This window comes from Oncorhynchus kisutch, linkage group LG2, assembly GCF_002021735.2.
Source record: "Oncorhynchus kisutch isolate 150728-3 linkage group LG2, Okis_V2, whole genome shotgun sequence".
Taxonomy (NCBI): domain Eukaryota; kingdom Metazoa; phylum Chordata; class Actinopteri; order Salmoniformes; family Salmonidae; genus Oncorhynchus; species Oncorhynchus kisutch.
Genome location: NC_034175.2, coordinates 24,838,854 through 24,857,274, shown reverse-complemented (window position 1 = coordinate 24,857,274; position 18,421 = coordinate 24,838,854). Strand labels below are relative to the sequence as shown.

The following is an 18,421-nucleotide window of genomic DNA, read 5'->3' as shown; positions in this document are numbered from 1 at the left end:
CAGACTCCTTAGGGCCATGACTCTGGTTTTGGTTGTTGGTCAAAGTGGCAAGAAGGGCTGTGTCTCTATCTTGTACTTTAATTGATAAATCAGCCACTATGGAATACTGTGCACAGAAAAGGGCTGTATTTGAATAATTACAAACAGACTAAATGGAAGTGGAGACAGACATGTTGTAAGGCAGGCCCTAACCCTAATGCCTAACCCTAACCTTAAATTATGGCCGAAAAGGCCATTTTTATTTTCATTCATTTTTACCAGACATTTTAGACTTTGCAGCTGGCCCATCTAGCCGAAATCGCAGTTCTGATTCATGACAATAAAATGTCAAACTGCTCACCAACCCTGACATGCCAATAACTCAAGGAGTAGACAGCCACCTGCTTCCCAAACCCTCCTTTCAGTCACCACTTCACACACAGGGTCACTTGACATTGAACTGCCTGCTCAGTTGAAGCAGGGACATGGAATACTGTGCCCTGCGAGATTTCACAATTTAGGTCATTATTCTACTTACCTACTTTCAATCTCAATGGCACTGCCCGTGCGCTCACAGACACCATAATGGGATAGATACAACTTTGCAATCTCTATACGACAACGGAGAATGAATAAGGAGTTGGATAGAATCTTATTTCTTTCGATGAGTAGAAGTAACACATTTATAAAATATCGATGACGACAGTATGTTTAGCTTTATAAGATTATACATGACCAACCACCCAGCTTCTGAGTAGTTAGAATGTCTATTTCCCCACAGCTGGCTACTATACCAGGAGATTTCGAGCAAATGTGCTAAGCTAATGATATGCAAACTGCACGCAGAGATAAAAAAAATGGCAACCATGAGTTTGTCTGACTATGGGTAAGTAAAAAACAAAACTCCAAGCGGGCTGTCATGTGCCTTTTACTGAGGAGTGGTTTCTGCCTGGCCACTCTACCATAAAGGTCTGAATGGTGGAGCTGCAGAGATGGTTGAGGAACTCTGGAGCTCTGTCAGAGTGACCATTAGGTTCTTGGTCACCATCTGACCAAGGCCCTTCTCCCCGATTGCTCAGTTTGGCCGGACAGCCAGCTCTAGGAAGAGTCTTGGTGGTTCTAAACTTCTTCCATTTAATAATGGAGGAGGCAACTGTGTTCTTGGGGACCTTCAATACTGAATAAATTTTTTTGTACCCCTTCCCCAGATCTGTACCTCCACACAATCCGGTCTCGGAGCTCTATGGACAATTCCTTTGTCCTCATGGCTTGGTTTTTGCTCTAACTGTGGGACCTTATATAGACAGGTGTGCCATTCCAAATCATGTCCAATCAATTGAATTTACCACAGGTGCTCAAATCAAATTGTAGAATCATCTCAAAGATGGACCTGAGCTCACTTTCAAGTCTCATAGCAAAGGGTCTGGAAACAAAGCGTTTTAATAAATGTACAAACATTTCTAAAAACCTGTTTTCACTTTGTCATGCTGAGGTAGTGTGTACACTGAGGGAAAAAAATAATGTAATCAGTTTTAGAATAAGGCTGTAACATAACAAAATGTGGAAATAGTGAAGGGGTCTGAATACTTTCCGAATGCACTGTACATAGGAGGGCATCAGCGGAAAACTGATCTCTAGCCAAGAATGGAGATGATACAATCGAGACAAGACCATTTTGAAATAACTGTAGATTATACAACCGGAGGCCTCAAGTCTTGTACATACAAGAGCCTCCCTCCGCTTAGGTTGCCATTGAGGTACTAATGGGTTAAGAGAAATGAGAGGGGAAGGGAAATCAATGCTTTTGTGAGAAGAAGAAAGGGAAAGCTTTCACAGGTATATGTATAATTAAGCAATTGAAAAAGCTAATTAGAGTTGTGGGATGAGATGTGCAGAACTCGTGGATAATTATTACCATGGCAACCACGGCTCCTGTGTAGATGATCGGAGGTGCAGATTTAACTGGCTCTAACCAGAAAGGCCGGGTTTTTACATATAGAGTAGGAGAGCTCCCTAGTGGTAAACGATGGAAATGGCACCTGTCAACAGGGTCACATGTAGAAGACAAACTTTGGGGAGTGTTGCAGACATAACTGTTATTAATAGAGCTGGAATGATGGTGCGGCAGGTATGGTCGTGGGCCAGTAACCGAAAGGTCGCTGGTTTGATTCCCCGAGCCAGTTGAAAATCTGTCGATGTGTCCTTAGGCAAGGCATACCCAATTGCTCCTGTAAGTGGCTATTTTTATAAACTACACAAGTCAGTTACAAATTCTTATTTAAAATGACGGCTTACACTGGCCAAACCCGGACAACGCTGGGCCAATTGTGTGCCGCCCTACGGCACTACCAATCACGGCCGGTTGTGATACAGACTGGAAGCGAACCAGGGTGTCTGTAGTGACATTTAGCACTGAGATGCAGTGCCTTAGACCGGTGCGCCACTAGGGGAGCCCCAATGACTTAAAATGTAATGATTTATTATTCTACATGTCAGAATATGTTGTGAATGTAGATTAGAACAAACTGGCCTGTCTGAACATTCCACAGTGTTGTGAACTGCTGCACCCGCATCTGTTGAGTGCTGCAAACCAAGAGGACACAGTTGAGTTGAGAAAAATCATGTTTAATAAACACTATAGCTGTGCATTTCTGGAAACATATCCAACACAGAACAAAGCACTATCAGCATCACACAAAACCAATGTTCAGCACTGAATAGATATTGTTATTTATTGACTCATTCAAAGCCTCATTTGTCACATCGTCCATGTTGGCTGTGTCAATCCTCTTGTGAAGTCCTTTTCAAACACTACTAACATCCTAATGGCAGATGGTGAGATATAGAGTTCCTTCACAGAGACAAAGGACTGTGGGAAAGCGCTTTCTTATAGGAATCATACAAAATTAAGTCCCAAAAAATACATTTTAATAAAAACTCCACTTTGTCCATGACTGCCAATAGCCACTTACAACATCTTAACACACCCCTTCTTACATGTGTCTCTTGGGGTCAATCTTCTCCAGGTGAACTAGGGGCTTGAGCTGCTCAGCGAAGCTGCGCATGTCCTCCGACATGGTATCCTGGCCCGCGGGGGCCAACACACTGAGCTCCACCAGGTAGGAGAGTGACAGCGGCTCAGTGTTCTCTGTATTCCCAGGGACCAGGATGCGTGACAGTTTACTCACCACCACTTTGAGCACGCCTCTACGGAAAATGTGGCCCTTGGCTACGAACTCGTGGTCCATGCGGAAGCCCATTTCGTTGAGGAAATCGGGCAGGCTGTGCGAGGTGGCCACATCCACACAGTTGCGAACAAGCGCGTGGCGGGACTTGTCACCCACCTCCGGCTGGCCCAGGTAGCGCAGGTGCCAGGGAACTGTTGGGTGGGAGAGGGAGCGGCGGGCACGTAGCAGGAATGGGTTGCCCTGCTGGCCCTTCAGGAGGTAGACCAGCTCATGGTCGGCGAATGTCTCGGGTTCCATGTTGTCACAAAGGCCCCGGAGGCGGTGCAATAGGCTTTCGAGGGCCTGGTCCAAGACGCTGCCTTGAGTGGTGACATGACAGAACAGTGTCAGCAATGTTTACATTTACAAGCGTAACTTGAAAGCAGGGTAAGTTGTCATTTTGACTTTTTAGAGTGAATTGAAATGCCAATTCAAAAACATAAAAGGCCTCAATGGAAACAGACTGTACTTTTCAATTAGTGAATTGCAACTGATCCCGAGTTGACCAAGCCACAGCACAGGAGCTGGTATGGGGTCTTCACCTTAACATATTGTAACGACCCTGGGTTTATAAGCGTGGATATCTACTCTGCCACTCGAGCATGCTTTTGCGACACAGTCGATAGCTCGCTGGACTTCGGACTAGAAGGTTCGAGACCTGCTCCCTGCTGCCTGTGTCATTACATTGGTGTCAGAAGTGGGATCTGACCTTGCATGCACGACAGTGCGTGTGCTTGGCCAGTGAGTGCGTTCCTATAAGACGTAGAGTCGCAAGCTAGCGTGAGGACGCACTCTTTGAAAGGAGGGTTTATAAGCGCGGATATCTACTCTGCCACTCAAGCATGCTTTTGCGACACAGTCGATAGCTCGCTGGACTTAGGACTAGAAGGTTCGAGACCTGCTCCCTGTGTCATTACATTGGTGTCAGAAGTGGGATCGGACCTTGCATGCACGACAGTGCGTGTGCTTGGCCAGTGAGTGCGTTCCTATAAGACGTAGAGTCGCAAGCTAGCGTGAGGACGCGCTCTTTGAAAGTAGGGAGTAGTGTAACGACCCTGGGTTTATAAGCGCGGATATCGACTCTGCCGCATGAGCATGCTTTTGGGGCACAATCGATAGCGCGCTGGACTTCGGGTTAGAAGGTTGAGGGTTCGAGACCTGCTCCCTGCCTGTTTCATTGCAATATTTACACTTCAGACACCCAAATACAGAATACCAAATAGGTATGCCTGCCCTAATGGTGACGCTAGAATTTCGACCTAGGCAGACTCACCTTGCAGCAGGTACTCCATCATGTTGATTGTGCCCCCCGTGATGGGCAGCACTGAGACTGGTGGGGCCTCCATCACACGTCAGTGTCAGACAGGTAACGTTAACTAGATCAATGGAAAAAATGAAAACACATCGTGTTACAGACTACCAGTGACTATAAACATGTATTTTTTCGTGAATGCATCTCTAACCTATCCAACTTTCCTGACTGGCTAAGTTAGCAGGCTAGTTTAGACAGACAGTAGCTAATTTTATTCAAACAAAGTTAGCTAGCCAGTTAGCTAGCCAGCCAAATAAACTACAGCCAGAAAGTATTACAACTCACCGATAAGATAGTTACTGAGAAATAACGCTAAATGCACTAAACTTGCCTTATATTTGTCCTTAAACTGTCGCGTATCTGCTTCTTCCTTCCCAAACTACACTGCACCAACTCAAGCTAACTTGCAACCTAGCTAACGTTAGCTCATAGCTAAATAAGGTTAAATTGAAACTAGCTAGCTAGGAAACTCCAAACAAACGTTCAAAAGCAACCGCTACACATATGCCACTATCAGCAGTGACAGAACAGAGTTGATTGAGCCCGTGTGATAGAGGAATAGCTAGTTAGTATCTAGCTCGTCACCCAGATCCGCGCATTTCGCAGCGGGTTGGAGCATGGGGCATTCAAGAACGGTAATGTTCTAGAGTGTTCTGAAAGCAACTCAGTGGCTCGATGATGAGTTCAAAATGTCACATTTCAGCAACTTGTTTAAAATTATGTCACAAATGACTTGTATAGATATCTAAATACACAGGCTTTATGCTTTTTGAGATATAGAGCAGACTTTCTTCGTTTTCTTTTTTTCTTTTTCTTTTTACAGAGGTTTAAAGGTTAAAAGTACAGAAGTGCTTGACACAGTGCAATACAAATTTGAAGTACAAACAAAAGGTCATGCAATAATGTGATTATATAAAACCAACCATTCAAAAGCCTGCAAATAATTCCCAATAACAATAGTAGGCCTTTTTGGAATTTTGTGTGCCTGAGCACAATGGAAAAAAAACTTGATTTAGGCTATTTATTACTCCTCTCATCAAAGTAGTATCATTCTTAGTTCCTAGACCCTGATATGACTGTGCACACACTCATTGTCATTTATGATGTCATCTCTCGGTTGGAGTCTCCTGATAACCAAGGATGAATAAACAAGTGTAGGTTCTTTCTCCTGTTGAAAGGAGATGCATAGATGTATGCGCATAATACCATACTGCTGTGCAACTAATTATCATCATCATCATTTTAACAAGATTAATAATAGTAATGTCGGCTAGATAAGATAACTTACAAAGTTATCTGGCCACCAAAGAGAAGTGGATTGGCAGAAGCTTAAACATTTGAACAAACAGACACACATTTTTTTTTAAAGTAATCCCATTAAAACAGATAGGGCCTCAAACTGCATACCATCTCCAAAAAATTGTATTCATCTTCAAAGATAACAATATGGAATATTTATCCTGCCTGTAAGTATTCTCCATTTGAAATGGCATAATATAAACAGTGCCAGTACAACAAGGAAAAGGCACACAGCTGCAGAGATTCCAGCTACTGTTGATGCCAGCCACGGAGTTTCTCGGTTACCTGAAGGAGTAGGCCCATTGTCTGTAAAAGAGGCGACAGTGTTGTGTAGTGTTACTACAGAAAATGCTGGTAGTGAAGTATCTGTCAATCCTGTTGAAGTTATAGAACTTGTGGAAGGTCAATGAGATTGGGGTTTAAGAACTACTCAAAACCTTTGGTTCTCACCTATTCTTTTGTTGGTGGTGTTGTTCAGAGCGGAGTCAAGTGAGTAATATGTGCTGGTAATCACATTCTTTGTTACTTCATGCATAAAGCCACTGTCTGGCACAGTGGTTATTACTGGCATGAGGGGATTCTAAATAAAGAGATAGATGGTTAGGGTGAGCTGTAAACAAATTTAGTGCAGACGATCAATCTGCTTGCAAATTATTTCCAATTATAATAAGCTGACTAACCTTTTTCAAGAACAACTGAAGTGGACAATCCATATGTCATCTTGTAATTTTTATACAATTCACATGAGTATATTCCTTGATCCTTCTCTGTAAAAGGGCTGATTACCAATGAACGATTCCTTGAAACACTCTTTCTATGCCATAAATCTTTGGAAAGGTGATGTCGGCCACTTTTATCCTCATGAAAAAGCTGGGTGCGGCGCTGACCAGCATTGTTTGTACTGTAAAACCAGCTAAAAGATTCTGGATGACTTTCATTACTTATGCAGGGTATCAACAATTTTCTACCAAGCGGTGTGCGAAGAGGACTTGAAGAACCTACATCAGATTGATAAAAACAATAAGAAAGCACAATAGCATTACATGAAAGAACTGTTTATAAAGTGTGGATTGATGATTGAAATAGTTGTACATGTCTCGTATGCCTATAGAAAACAATAACAACATGTTAATACAGCTTCATAAATAGTCTAAACAAATCACTCAATGCATGTCCTATTTGAATAAACTGATTTGCATGTCCAAAGAGACATTTGAATATTGAAATTGAATTCAATCGGTGAGTATTCGAAAAACATATATTTTTAAGTTTCTGTGGTACATCTGTATACTAATTGTTTGGCTGTATAACAGTGTACAATAAGGTTAAACACTGTATATATAGCCTTGGGAATTTTCAATAAAGTCCAATACATATGTGAGAATTCTAGTATTGAGCAATATTAATGTTTTTGTAAATTTCAGACACTTACCTGATGTTGGAAATGAGGCCCAAACCATAAATACAATAATTATGGCAGAGGTAGCGATCATGATTACAAACACTGATGAGGCAGATTACTTTGTTGTATTTTTTTGTATTCTTAATTGTATTTTTTCTTTAAACACAGGTAAACTGCTCTAAAATGTGTAGGCTACAGGCCTAAGCCAAAACTGCCACTTAATGTTTGTAATTTAAAGCTATAGGAAATTAAGCTAAAGTTACAAATCTAACAGTTGACTCAGTATGAAACAGAAATAATGCTTTACATAAACATTTACAAACACCTCCCACACAGATGTTTCCTCAGAACCAATGGCATAGGCTGTGGTGTAGGTGTCAGTGACACAAAATGGTGCCCTTGACTAAATTTGTCTGTATCTCCATTTTCCATCAGCGGGTTTGCATGCAGCTTCTTGCAAGGCGTTATCACCATGTGAGAACATGTCATTAGTCACTAGGCTTGTCAGCCTTCATTGGAAATGTTGGTTCCATTGCATTGCAATTGCTATTAGAAACTGAATATTTCGGCCTAGATCTTGGCCTTTATGTTGTTTTTCAGAGAGGGATAGCCAATCAAAGGGTTAACAGGAAGTCAACATGTGCTACCTGACTACAGTATATCATCTATAGTTATATTATAGTAGAGGTTGATGGCCAATGTCCAACATTTGCTTGTATTTTGTCCAACATTGTCCTCTTCTTGGGGTTCCCCAAGGTTGTGTGTTCTCCTGATAATATAGCGCTATAATCAGTCATAATAACTGTCAGGGGAAAAAACATGATTCTGATATATGCAGGGCTGAATATTTGAAGATATCATGTATTTAAAAATAAACAACAATTAGATACATCAAGGTAAATAATTGGTAGACAGTACTGTGTTATCTCCAGCAGGCGGGACTCCGCCCGTAAATGACCTCAAACCACCCACCCTACTCTCTTCTGCTTCTCGCAGTTGTGTCACTCACCAGACCGTCACCTTGTGTTGTAAGAGTTGTCAATGGTAGCCTCGGCAGGTAGACGTCCATTGCAATGGAGTTATTTGAAACGTTGAAAAAAGTGACGCTGGATTCCTATCGCATTCATCACTTGGTTGCAATATTTAGCTTGGTCTATGTAATTCTTAAAATCTCTAAACTTATTGTCAAAAGGAATGAATGGATTCGGGCGCTCGAGACATTCCCAGGACCACCAAAACACTGGCTTTTCGGTCATGTCCGAGAGGTAATGTTAGGTTCAAATGAGAATTTCTTTAACGTGCACATTGAGTGACTGCAAAATGGTTTCCTCCGTGTGGAACATTGTACCGTCAGCTTCAGAGGCAAGTTTCGGTGTGTCATGCTCGTGCATTTGTTGCTTTATTTTATAAGTGCATGTTTTCTGTGTTGTCTTGCAGTTTAAAGAAGATGGGACCGATATGTATAAGGTTGTCAAATGGGGAGAGTCGTACCCCCTTGCATTTCAAATGTGGTTTGGTCCATTTGTGTCCTTCCTCAATATTCACCACCCAGATTATGTCAAAACCATCCTGGCATCAACAGGTTGGTCTCTTTGGAACGACAAGACACACATCATTATTTAAACTAGTTGCATCTATGTAATGTCTATCTATGGAATCTCACTACATGTGATAGAATACCCTGTTTCACTCTCTTTCTTGATAGAGCCCAAAGATGACCTTTTATATAGATTTCTAATTCCATGGATAGGTAAGGTTGCATTATCTTTGCCAAAGTCACATATGCTACAAATATTGAACCAACAAAGTTAGATGATATGTATTTAACTGCAGATATTTTAAGAATAGGCATTTTCTAATATTCATCCCTTTGGGTGCAGTTCTGGTTTTCAATAACATTCTGACCCATGCCACTTAGGCAATTATACAGCTATGGTTAAAATGTATATTCTTTAGTTCTATTATTTTGCATGAACGTACAACATATGTGTTTCTCAGGATATGCTCTCTGTCTCTCTCTCTCTCTCCAGGGGATGGTTTACTGGTGTCTGAAGGTCAGAAATGGTTCCGCCACAGAAGACTCTTGACCCCTGGCTTCCATTACGATGTTTTAAAGCCCTATGTCAAACTGATGGCTGATTCTGCCAAAACTATGCTGGTGCGTTTTGTTAGCTCTACCCTAATTACTGTATAGATTGACAACCATAGCTTATTTGGGGGGAATTTCTGGATACAAAAAAACTATTTGCATAAGAGTTAAAGTTACATATTCTGCCAACTGTATTAGAATGCTGTATAGTTTGACAACTGTATTTTGGAGGGAAATTCTGCATGAACAAGCTAAAGGGGTAATTTAATAAGGGAGTGATGCACTATATGTCACTGTCCATCTTGTGCAAGTTGACTATGTCTGTCCTCTTTCTGTTCCAGGACAAATGGGAGACTCACTCAAAATCCGACGAGTCATTTGAGTTATTTGAGCATGTGAGCCTCATGACACTGGACAGCATTATGAAGTGTGCCTTCAGCTCCAACACTAACTGCCAGACAGTGCAAGGGGGAGAGAGGTCAGTCAGTTAAATGTTTTTAACCACTGCATCATCTGCCATTTACATCTGCCCATGTTGAATATCTTGTCTTGTCAGCGTAAATGTTCTATAAATTGTAAGCCCCAACCCAATACTAATGCTTTTCTTTATTGTCCTTTAACTAGGGCCCAGGGCCCGTATTCGCAAAAGTTTCAGAGTACGGCTGCCGATATAGGATCAGATTTCCCTATTAGATCATAATTAATACGAATATAAAGACAGAGGGGACCTGATCCTAGATCAGCACTCCTACTCAGAGACTTGTTGTGAATACGGGCCCAGAGGTTTTCGAGCCAGATCACATGATCAGGAAAAACCCAAGGCCCTGCCTATCAGCAATGATTGAGTAGAAGTAACTTATACTTTTCTGTTGTTTTTCTCTCGTTTCAGTGGAACCAACGCGTACATCAAGGCTGTGTACGAGCTCAGTGATCTGGTGAATGTCCGCTTCCGGATCTTTCCCTACCACAGCGAGTGGATCTTCCAACTGAGCCCACATGGGTACAAATACAGGAAAGCATGCAATGTTGCACACAGTCATACAGGTGCGTTCTGTGAATGAAGGTTGAAATGATTATCTTAATCCCCTGTGCCAGCAGGTCTCAGCCCTGAAAACATTTAGATGTATGAATTTGACAAAGCAAATATACCCTGAAAAAGCAGCATGTATGCATTCACCTTGTGGAGTATGCCTGTATGCATTTTCCAAAGATTATACATCTTGTATTCATGTACAGCTATAGGCTCAACCATGTTATAACCATGTCATAAGAATGCACTATGCTGCCGCTGCTATGTCTGATGCTCTCCCATGATGTGTTTCTCGAGAGCTTTTCCCTAGCCACCATGCTTCTACATCTGCGTTGCTTGCTGTTTGGGGTTTTATGCTGGGTTTCTGTATCGAACTTTGTGACATCTGTGATGTAAAAAAAAAGAAAGGGCTTTATAAAATACATTTGATGTCAAATTTGATTGATGCCCTCTGCTTGTAGAGGAAATCATACGAAAGCGAAAAGAAGCCTTGAAGGATGAAAAGGAACTGGGCAGGATACAGGCTAAGAGAAACCTGGACTTCCTGGATATCCTGCTCTGCGCACGAGTACGTCACACCTCCTCTATTACGCTACGAAACTATTATCCACCATTATGCCATTTATGCAGTCATCTAGCCAGGTCATTAGTTAAAAAGCGGCTCCATTGGCGATGGTATAGTATGTCATTGAATGAAGCCAATTCGAAAAGAAACTCATCGTAGCCTCAAGATCGCCAGTGTGCTGGAGTTGATTTTCTATTCATTATAATCTTTCCATGCCACTGGTAACACTATAGCCTGAGTGCCAGTTTGTTTGTGCTATCCAACTCCTTGTCAGTCATTGTCATGCCAAACACATGGCTTGGCTTGAAAATGAGCATAAGAGCACAAACAGATCTGGAACCAGGCTAGTAACACTGTAGGTGTGTGAGTTATACCTTTTCCATAAAATGGAAGCCAAACAAGGAACAACATGCAGGGTAGAGGTCGACCGATTAATCGGAATGGCCGATTAATTAGGGCTGATTTCAAGTTTTCATAACGATCGGAAATCGGTCACCGATTTCGCAGATTTTTTTAATAATAAAAAAATAACAATTACACCTTTATGTAATCTTTATTTAACTAGGCAAGTCAGTTAAGAACACATTCTTATTTTCAATGACGGCCTAGGAAAGGTGGGTTAACTGCCTCGTTCAGGGGCAGAACGACAGATTTTCACCTTGTCAGCTTGGGGGACCCAATCTTGCAACCTTACAGTTAACTAGTCCAACGCAATAACGACCTGCCTCTCTCTCGTTGCACTCCACAAGGAGCCTGCCTGTTACGCGAATGCAGTAAGCCAAGGTAAGTTGCTAGCTAGTTAAACTTATCTTATAAAAAAATATCAATCAATCAATCATAATCACTAGTTAACTACACATGGTTGATGATATTACTAGATATCATCTAGCGTGTCCTGCGTTGCATATAATCTGACTGAGCATACAAGTATCTAAGTATCTGACTGAGCGGTGGTAGGCAGAAGCAGGCGCGTAAACATTCATTCAAACAGTACTTTCGTGCGTTTTGCCAGCAGCTCTTCGTTGTGCGATGAGGCTGGTGTAACCAAAGTGAAATGGCTAGCAAGTTAGCGCATGCTAATAGCGTTTCAAACGTCACTCGCTCTGAGCCTTGGAGTGGTTGTTCCCCTTGCTCTGCATGGGTAACGCAGCTTCGATGGTGGCTGTTGTCTTTGTGTTGCTTGTTCGAGCCCAGGGAGGAGCGAGGAGAGGGACGGAAGCTATACTGTTACACTGGCAATACTAAAGTGCCTATAAGAACATCCAATAGTCAAAGGTTAATGAAATACAAATGGTATTCCTATAATAACTACAACCTGAAACTTCTTACGTGGGAATATTGAAGACTCATGTTAAAAGGAACCACCAGCTTTCATATGTTCTCATGTTCTGAGCAAGGAACTTAATTGTTAGCTTTCTTACATAGCACATATTGCACTTTTACTTTCTTCTCCAACACTTTGTTTTTGCATTATTTAAACCAAATTGAACACGTTTCATTATTTATTTGAGGCTAAATTGATTTTATTGATGTATTATATTAAGTTAAAATAAGTGTTCATTCAGTATTGTTGTAATTGTCATTATTACAAATAAATAACATTTAAAAATAATCGGATTAATCGGTATCGGCTTTTTTGTTCCTCTAATAATCGGTATCGGCGTTGAAAAATCATAATCAGTCGACATTAATGCAAGGATCTGATTGTTCCTTATGGTTTTCAATCCAGGACGAGGACCAGCAGGGCCTGTCGGATGAGGCTATCCGAGCGGAGGTGGACACCTTCATGTTCGAAGGCCACGACACCACAGCCAGTGGGATCTCCTGGACCCTGTACAGCCTGGCCTGCAACCCGGAGCACCAGCAAATCTGCAGGGACGAGGTCATCAGCGCCCTGGAGGGGAGGGACACCATGGAATGGTAGGTTCTACTGTCCAGGGCCCGTATTCATAAAGTGCCTCAGAGTAGGAATGCTGATCTAGGAATGCTGACCCCCCCTCCGCCCTTCTTATTTATGATGATTTAAAAGACAAAACTGATCCTAGATCAGCACTCCTACTCTGAAATGCTTTATGAATACGGGGCCTGATTTACTGTCCTAGTCATGTTGTATGTTAGATATGCATTCATTTGGCTGGAGGAGAGTGACATGGAGTGGAAGGCTGTTTTGTCCATATTTATTGTTCAGAGATCATGCTGTGCGGCGGTGTATGTTAGATATGCATTTAAGTTTCAAGGTTTTATTTGGTTATTTTACAGTCCGCAGCTACAGTATATATAAATTACTCTTTTGTTACTTTGGGGATAATTTACTGCACTGGTCTAAATCAGGGTCACACAGAGTGTTTCTTGGTGGTCTTAAACAAATCTACTTTGAAACAAACGTATACACCTCACACACATGGTTATGGGCTTAAAGAAATTAAGACACCTGTACTATGTCAGATATAGTGTTGAAATGTATTACATTTTAAGTTTGCATCCCAATATAACACTTTATATACGTCACAGAAGACTGAAATATAACAAACTGGTTTCATATAGAAACACCAGATTTTCTTCCTAAAAAAAATGTTATATTTATTAATTATGAAATGATGAAAAATATTAATAACATTCCACCATGAGGCCAAATAGGGTGCTTTTGGTCATTGATTGCAGCTAAGGGCTACACAACAACAAATAGGCTCCATGTTTGGAACTAGTGACCAAAGCAATTCCTTTATTTAAGATATAGATAGAGTAAAGGAAGGAAAATCAGGTCTGTATTTCCTCTTAGATTGGAGCCACACATGTTTACTAAAAGAGAATTGATATAAAGAAAATGTTCTGTATTATTCAGGGAAGATCTCAGTAAAATACCGTACACAACCATGTGCATAAAGGAATCCCTCCGCCTCTACCCTCCTGTACCTGGGATGTCCAGGAAGATAACCAAACCCATTACGTTCTTCGATGGGAGGACTGTGCCTGAAGGTAAATGTGTACATTTTAAAAAAATTGCATTGTGATGTACCGAAGGGGACTTTTTTTGTACGTTTTATTGGACTGAGGCGAGATAGTGGTAGGAGAGTGGGTCACACAGGCAGTGGGGTTGGAACCAAACCCACGCCGACACTACACCCACCGCCCCAGGCCATACGGGGCTTTTTTAATTATAGTTTTAAATGCACAATGGCTCTGTGCCTTAAAATGAGGCTGTAAGTGGTTGCAATGGAGTCCTCCGTAACCTTGCCCCAGTCACCGGCTATAACACATTAAATATTAACTCACGTTTGTTTGTCTCCAGAGACAGTTCTCCGTATAGAATTGTGATTATGTCACCAACTAGTTAGTATGTAGAGACTAACTGCAACTTGTTTAATTCATCTTTTTCATAAACAATTATGTATTTCTATTGGCAGTTTCTTTGACACACATTAAGCCTAGTCCTGGACTAAGTAAAATGTTTGTTGCAGGTCCTCCATTTAAAGTGTTTTTTAGTCCAGGACTAGGCTTAATCTCTGTCCTGGAAACAGGCCCTTAGTATTTTCTATATCAAATGAATTGGTGCTGTTGGAGCATTCTCACCATGTTCTTCTCATCGTGTTTATTACTGACAAAAACAAAAAGTCTGTCCAGATAGCAGAGGTGCGACCAAGTCATTGTCATTGCTCTTTTGGGGCGGCAAGGTAGCCTAGTGGTTCGAGTGTTGGACTAGTAACTGAAAGATCGAATCCCCGAGCTGACAAGGAAAAAATCTGTCATTCCATCCCTGAACAAGGCAGTTAACCCATTGTTCCTAGGCCATCATTGAAAATAAGAATTTGTTCTTAACTGACCTGCCTAGTTAAATAAAGATTTAAAAAAATGTTTTAATGGTTTCACAAGTCATAAGTCTCAAGTCAAGACCATCAAGTCAAGTCCTAAACTTTGAGTCATAATATGCTCTTCACCAAATGTAATACCATTTCATATTTTTAACAAGAGTAATAGTTAGTATATTACATTTACGCAAATCATGAATGCTTTTAAAAATATCTATGTATGTATTACTTTCCAAATACACGTCATATTTCCATGGAAATACATGGATAGCCATGAGAAAGACCCCCCCCCCCCCCCCCCCCCCCCCCATAGTGATCGACTATCGAGGATCGCTATGGGGCGCAATCGGACGATGTAGGCTTGTACAGAATCGCCCAACCTTAACACACACACACTCTCTCTGTGTGGTTACAGTAGGCTAACGTATGTCAAGGGTTTTAGGAACAGCAGTAACATCAGGCAGAATTTAGGTTACCAACTGCCTATCCAGTTGTAGCTCAATCTTGGGTGCAATGATCACGTTCCCGCACTGACTGTGTGGAGGCTCACTGATTTAACATTACGTTAGCCTACATGACACACTAGTAAAGTAATAAAATATATAGCTGTCGGCTATATTAGCCACGACTTACCGTTCTTTGTGCAGCTTCAAATGTCAAACAAAGTTGGAAGTTGTTGTTCCTCCGTCTGTCATTTTCTTCCCGCATGTTTTGCAAGTTGCAATCCGTTTTTTGTTGATACAGCGTCGTCTTTATATCCCAAAATAATAATTTGGGGTATCATCTTTCCAAGGGCTCCATCTGAATTCACCCGCCGACGTTCCTCTGCACTGTCAGGCACAACTGTTTCTCTGCTGGCACAATTTGATTGGCTGCTGTCCGATTCAAACTGTAATCCATTAAATGAAGAGTTGATACGCTGCACACTTTTTTTAATAGGATCATTTTTAACATTTGGGCTTGGGGAGGGTATCAAGTCAGGTCGAGTCATAGGGCTCACGTCCAAGTCAAGTCACGAGTCATTGGTGTTAAAGTCAAATTCGAATTGCAAGTCATCATATTTGTGACTCGAGTCTGACTCGAGTCCAAGTCATATGACTCGAGTCCACACCTCTGCCAGATAGTGTCTCTTTATGCCTCAGTGGATGGATCCTTTTGCAGCATGGACAATATTATCACACTTTCCATAGGAAACAAAACAGATGTCAAGCACTAACACTGTGGAAATATAATTTCTCTCTCTTTACTCCCTCTAGGTTGTCTTGTTGGAACGAGCATTTTTGGCATTCATAGGAACGCGACCGTTTGGGAGGATCCTAACGTATGCACACCATCTTTATAAACACAATTTTCTCATGAACATTTAACTGGGTTAATATAATTAATGATTAGCAGTAGAGGAAATGCTAGCTTGAGCAGCTGAACATGCGTCATAAAATCCTGTGTTTCTGGTCACAGAGGACAAGGTCTGCAGTATTGACAGGAAACAACATGAGGCTGTTGCTGAGTTAGTTTGTAATGAAATCCTTGTGATCTAGCAGTAAGCCCATGGGTCTGATTTTTACTAATCTATCGCTATAAGATTCAGGGTATACACAATAGGGAACTGAAACCTGTTTCAAGGCCCCTTTATACAAGCCTGGTGGCAGTTTGTCTCACCAAGCCTGGTTTGTTTGTGCTGTCTTGTCGACTCATAAGGTCATGTTTGCAGTGACTATGAACAAGACAACATATTTGGGACCAGCTGTCTATGCACAGTCTTTCCCACTGTTTCAATTTACTATTCTATTTTATTTTGTATTCTCGTAGGCATTCGACCCACTCCGATTTCTGCCCGAGAACTCTGCAAAAAGATCACCCCATGCCTTTGTCCCCTTCTCTGCCGGCCCGAGGTTCGTTACCACACCAGTGCCACTATTTAAGAGAACAGCATTGGCAGCAGGGTTTGGTTCTCACATTAGTAGTCTGGGACTATGATGGAAGCATAGAGCTACTCATTTACCTGACTGGATTTTGGAGCCCTTCGGTCCCTTGATGCCTGTGACCTAGATCCAACCGAACTATGTTAACCCCAATTGTTGTGTCAGAGAGGGACAAATATGTTGTCTAGCATGGTCCCAGGTCTGTTTGTACTGTCTTGTTTGGCATGACAATGAAAGTAGGAGTTAGCAAAATAGCACAAATGGATCTGGGATCAGGCTAGATCCCATCCCCCTCTGATACAACAGTAGTTATTATAGGTCTGTGGAGTAGGCACAGGCTGAACTCACTTCAAAGAGCTGTAGGTTCTGTCTGATGATATGGTCATGTTTTATTATGTAAAAGAGCTATAAACCTTTGATAGTCTTACTGCATAACTTATTTATTTTTTACAGGGTGAATGTATAGTAGTTCTACAACTAAATGCTTTCAAATGTATAGCCCACTGTGCAGGACTGGCATTGGTGAACTGTACAAATAACACTTCACTGACTCAATATGTTGTCCATGTTCGTCTGTGTTCTCTTCTCCCGCTATAGAAACTGCATTGGGCAGAACTTTGCCATGAATGAGATGAAAGTGGTGGTGGCACAGACACTCAAGCGATATCAGCTGACTGAGGACCCAATGAAGAAACCAAAAATGATTCCAAGACTGGTGCTCCGCTCACTCAATGGGATCCATCTGAAAATCAAACCTGTCAATCTTGAACCATAAGGAATGTATAGTTGCACTTGTTTTATCCGGCATAGGCTACTGTTTTATGGAATGTTCATATGATTTTTTTAAAACACGCCAATTCGCCAGGAAATGGGAAATAAAACAAAATGTTAGACATAAGGAATATTTTTCAAATATTAACTTCTCAAAGCTGTATTCAGAATTTAAGTTTAAATATCCATGTAAAGAGAACTTTATAGAATGTCTTCTACAAAGATGAAAAACACTCATTTATGTTACTAATATATTTTGCCAGCAACTAACTGCCTAAATGTTGTTCGTTTTTTCCTTTTGACATATAGCCTATGGTAAGTCAATGTCCCTTTGAAAAGGAATAGGCAAAGGATTGAGATTAATGTTATTCTCAGTATTTCAAATAAACGTGTGGCACAATCCATTCATTTGCATTCTCTTAAAGGGACAGAGTGCATCTCTGTCCCTTTAAGTACAATAAGAGGTTCTTATAACATGGTTTCTCTTAGTTGTTGCCTAAATGGCTTACCTCGCAGGTTTGTATGGTGATTCCAGCACGCTACCTCAACTTAAAACACTTCTTCCCTCGCTGTCACTTTAATCTACATAGCGTAATATTTGTTTCCTTACCCTGTAAGCAGGTGTGACAACAATCCATGCTCTGGTTTAGTTTCCCTGGCAGTTTCCACACACGGTCCCATTCAAGTCATGGGACTGATAAACATTTTTCACACGTTCAAATAATCGAGAAGTGAGCTTGAGCTTCACAATCAATTTGAGATACTTTTGGATGACTTGGACATGAAGCACAAAAAATGTGAATATCAGTTCCATGAATGGGATTTGTGCCACAAATGCTAAAATGGTGCCAGAGAAACTCAACCGAAGCAGAAATTGCTGTCATACCTTAGACTCCATAGACTGCTTACACGGTAATGAAACCAATGTCATTTTGTAATTGAGTAAACTATCCCTTTTACAATACTTATCATTTTGTATGGTAACTCCTACAATGTGGTGAAATGAATGTGTTCCTTCC

At 41.3% G+C, this 18,421-nt stretch overlaps 2 protein-coding genes across 7 annotated transcripts; one reads left to right on the top strand and one right to left on the bottom strand.

The window, feature by feature from the left end:
• Positions 1–2,586: 2,586 nt before the first annotated feature.
• Positions 2,587–15,658, bottom strand: LOC109864379 (mediator of RNA polymerase II transcription subunit 18). Of its 6 annotated transcripts, none has more exons than XM_031791597.1 (6): positions 8,229–8,338; positions 6,498–6,815; positions 6,268–6,397; positions 6,103–6,123; positions 4,480–4,582; positions 2,587–3,526 (listed from the first exon to the last, which is right to left on the bottom strand). In XM_031791597.1, the coding sequence occupies exons 5-6, from the start codon at positions 4,550–4,552 to the stop codon at positions 2,973–2,975; spliced, it is 627 nt and encodes a 208-aa protein (XP_031647457.1). In that variant the 5' UTR covers positions 4,553–4,582; positions 6,103–6,123; positions 6,268–6,397; positions 6,498–6,815; positions 8,229–8,338; the 3' UTR covers positions 2,587–2,972. The 6 variants fall into 6 exon arrangements, with proteins under 6 accessions (XP_031647457.1, XP_020307744.1, XP_020307753.1 ...); XM_020452155.2 differs by lacking the exon at positions 8,229–8,338 and adding an exon at positions 7,250–8,144; XM_020452164.2 differs by lacking the exons at positions 6,103–6,123; positions 6,268–6,397; positions 6,498–6,815; positions 8,229–8,338 and adding an exon at positions 15,343–15,658.
• LOC109910289 (cytochrome P450 4B1) lies at positions 8,200–17,806 on the top strand. Its single transcript, XM_020509436.2, has 12 exons — positions 8,200–8,484; positions 8,657–8,801; positions 8,925–8,969; positions 9,250–9,377; positions 9,650–9,786; positions 10,198–10,352; positions 10,800–10,906; positions 12,633–12,823; positions 13,746–13,879; positions 15,966–16,030; positions 16,519–16,601; positions 17,229–17,806. The coding sequence occupies exons 1-12, from the start codon at positions 8,293–8,295 to the stop codon at positions 17,404–17,406; spliced, it is 1,560 nt and encodes a 519-aa protein (XP_020365025.1). The 5' UTR covers positions 8,200–8,292; the 3' UTR covers positions 17,407–17,806.
• The last annotated feature ends 615 nt before the right edge of the window (positions 17,807–18,421 follow it).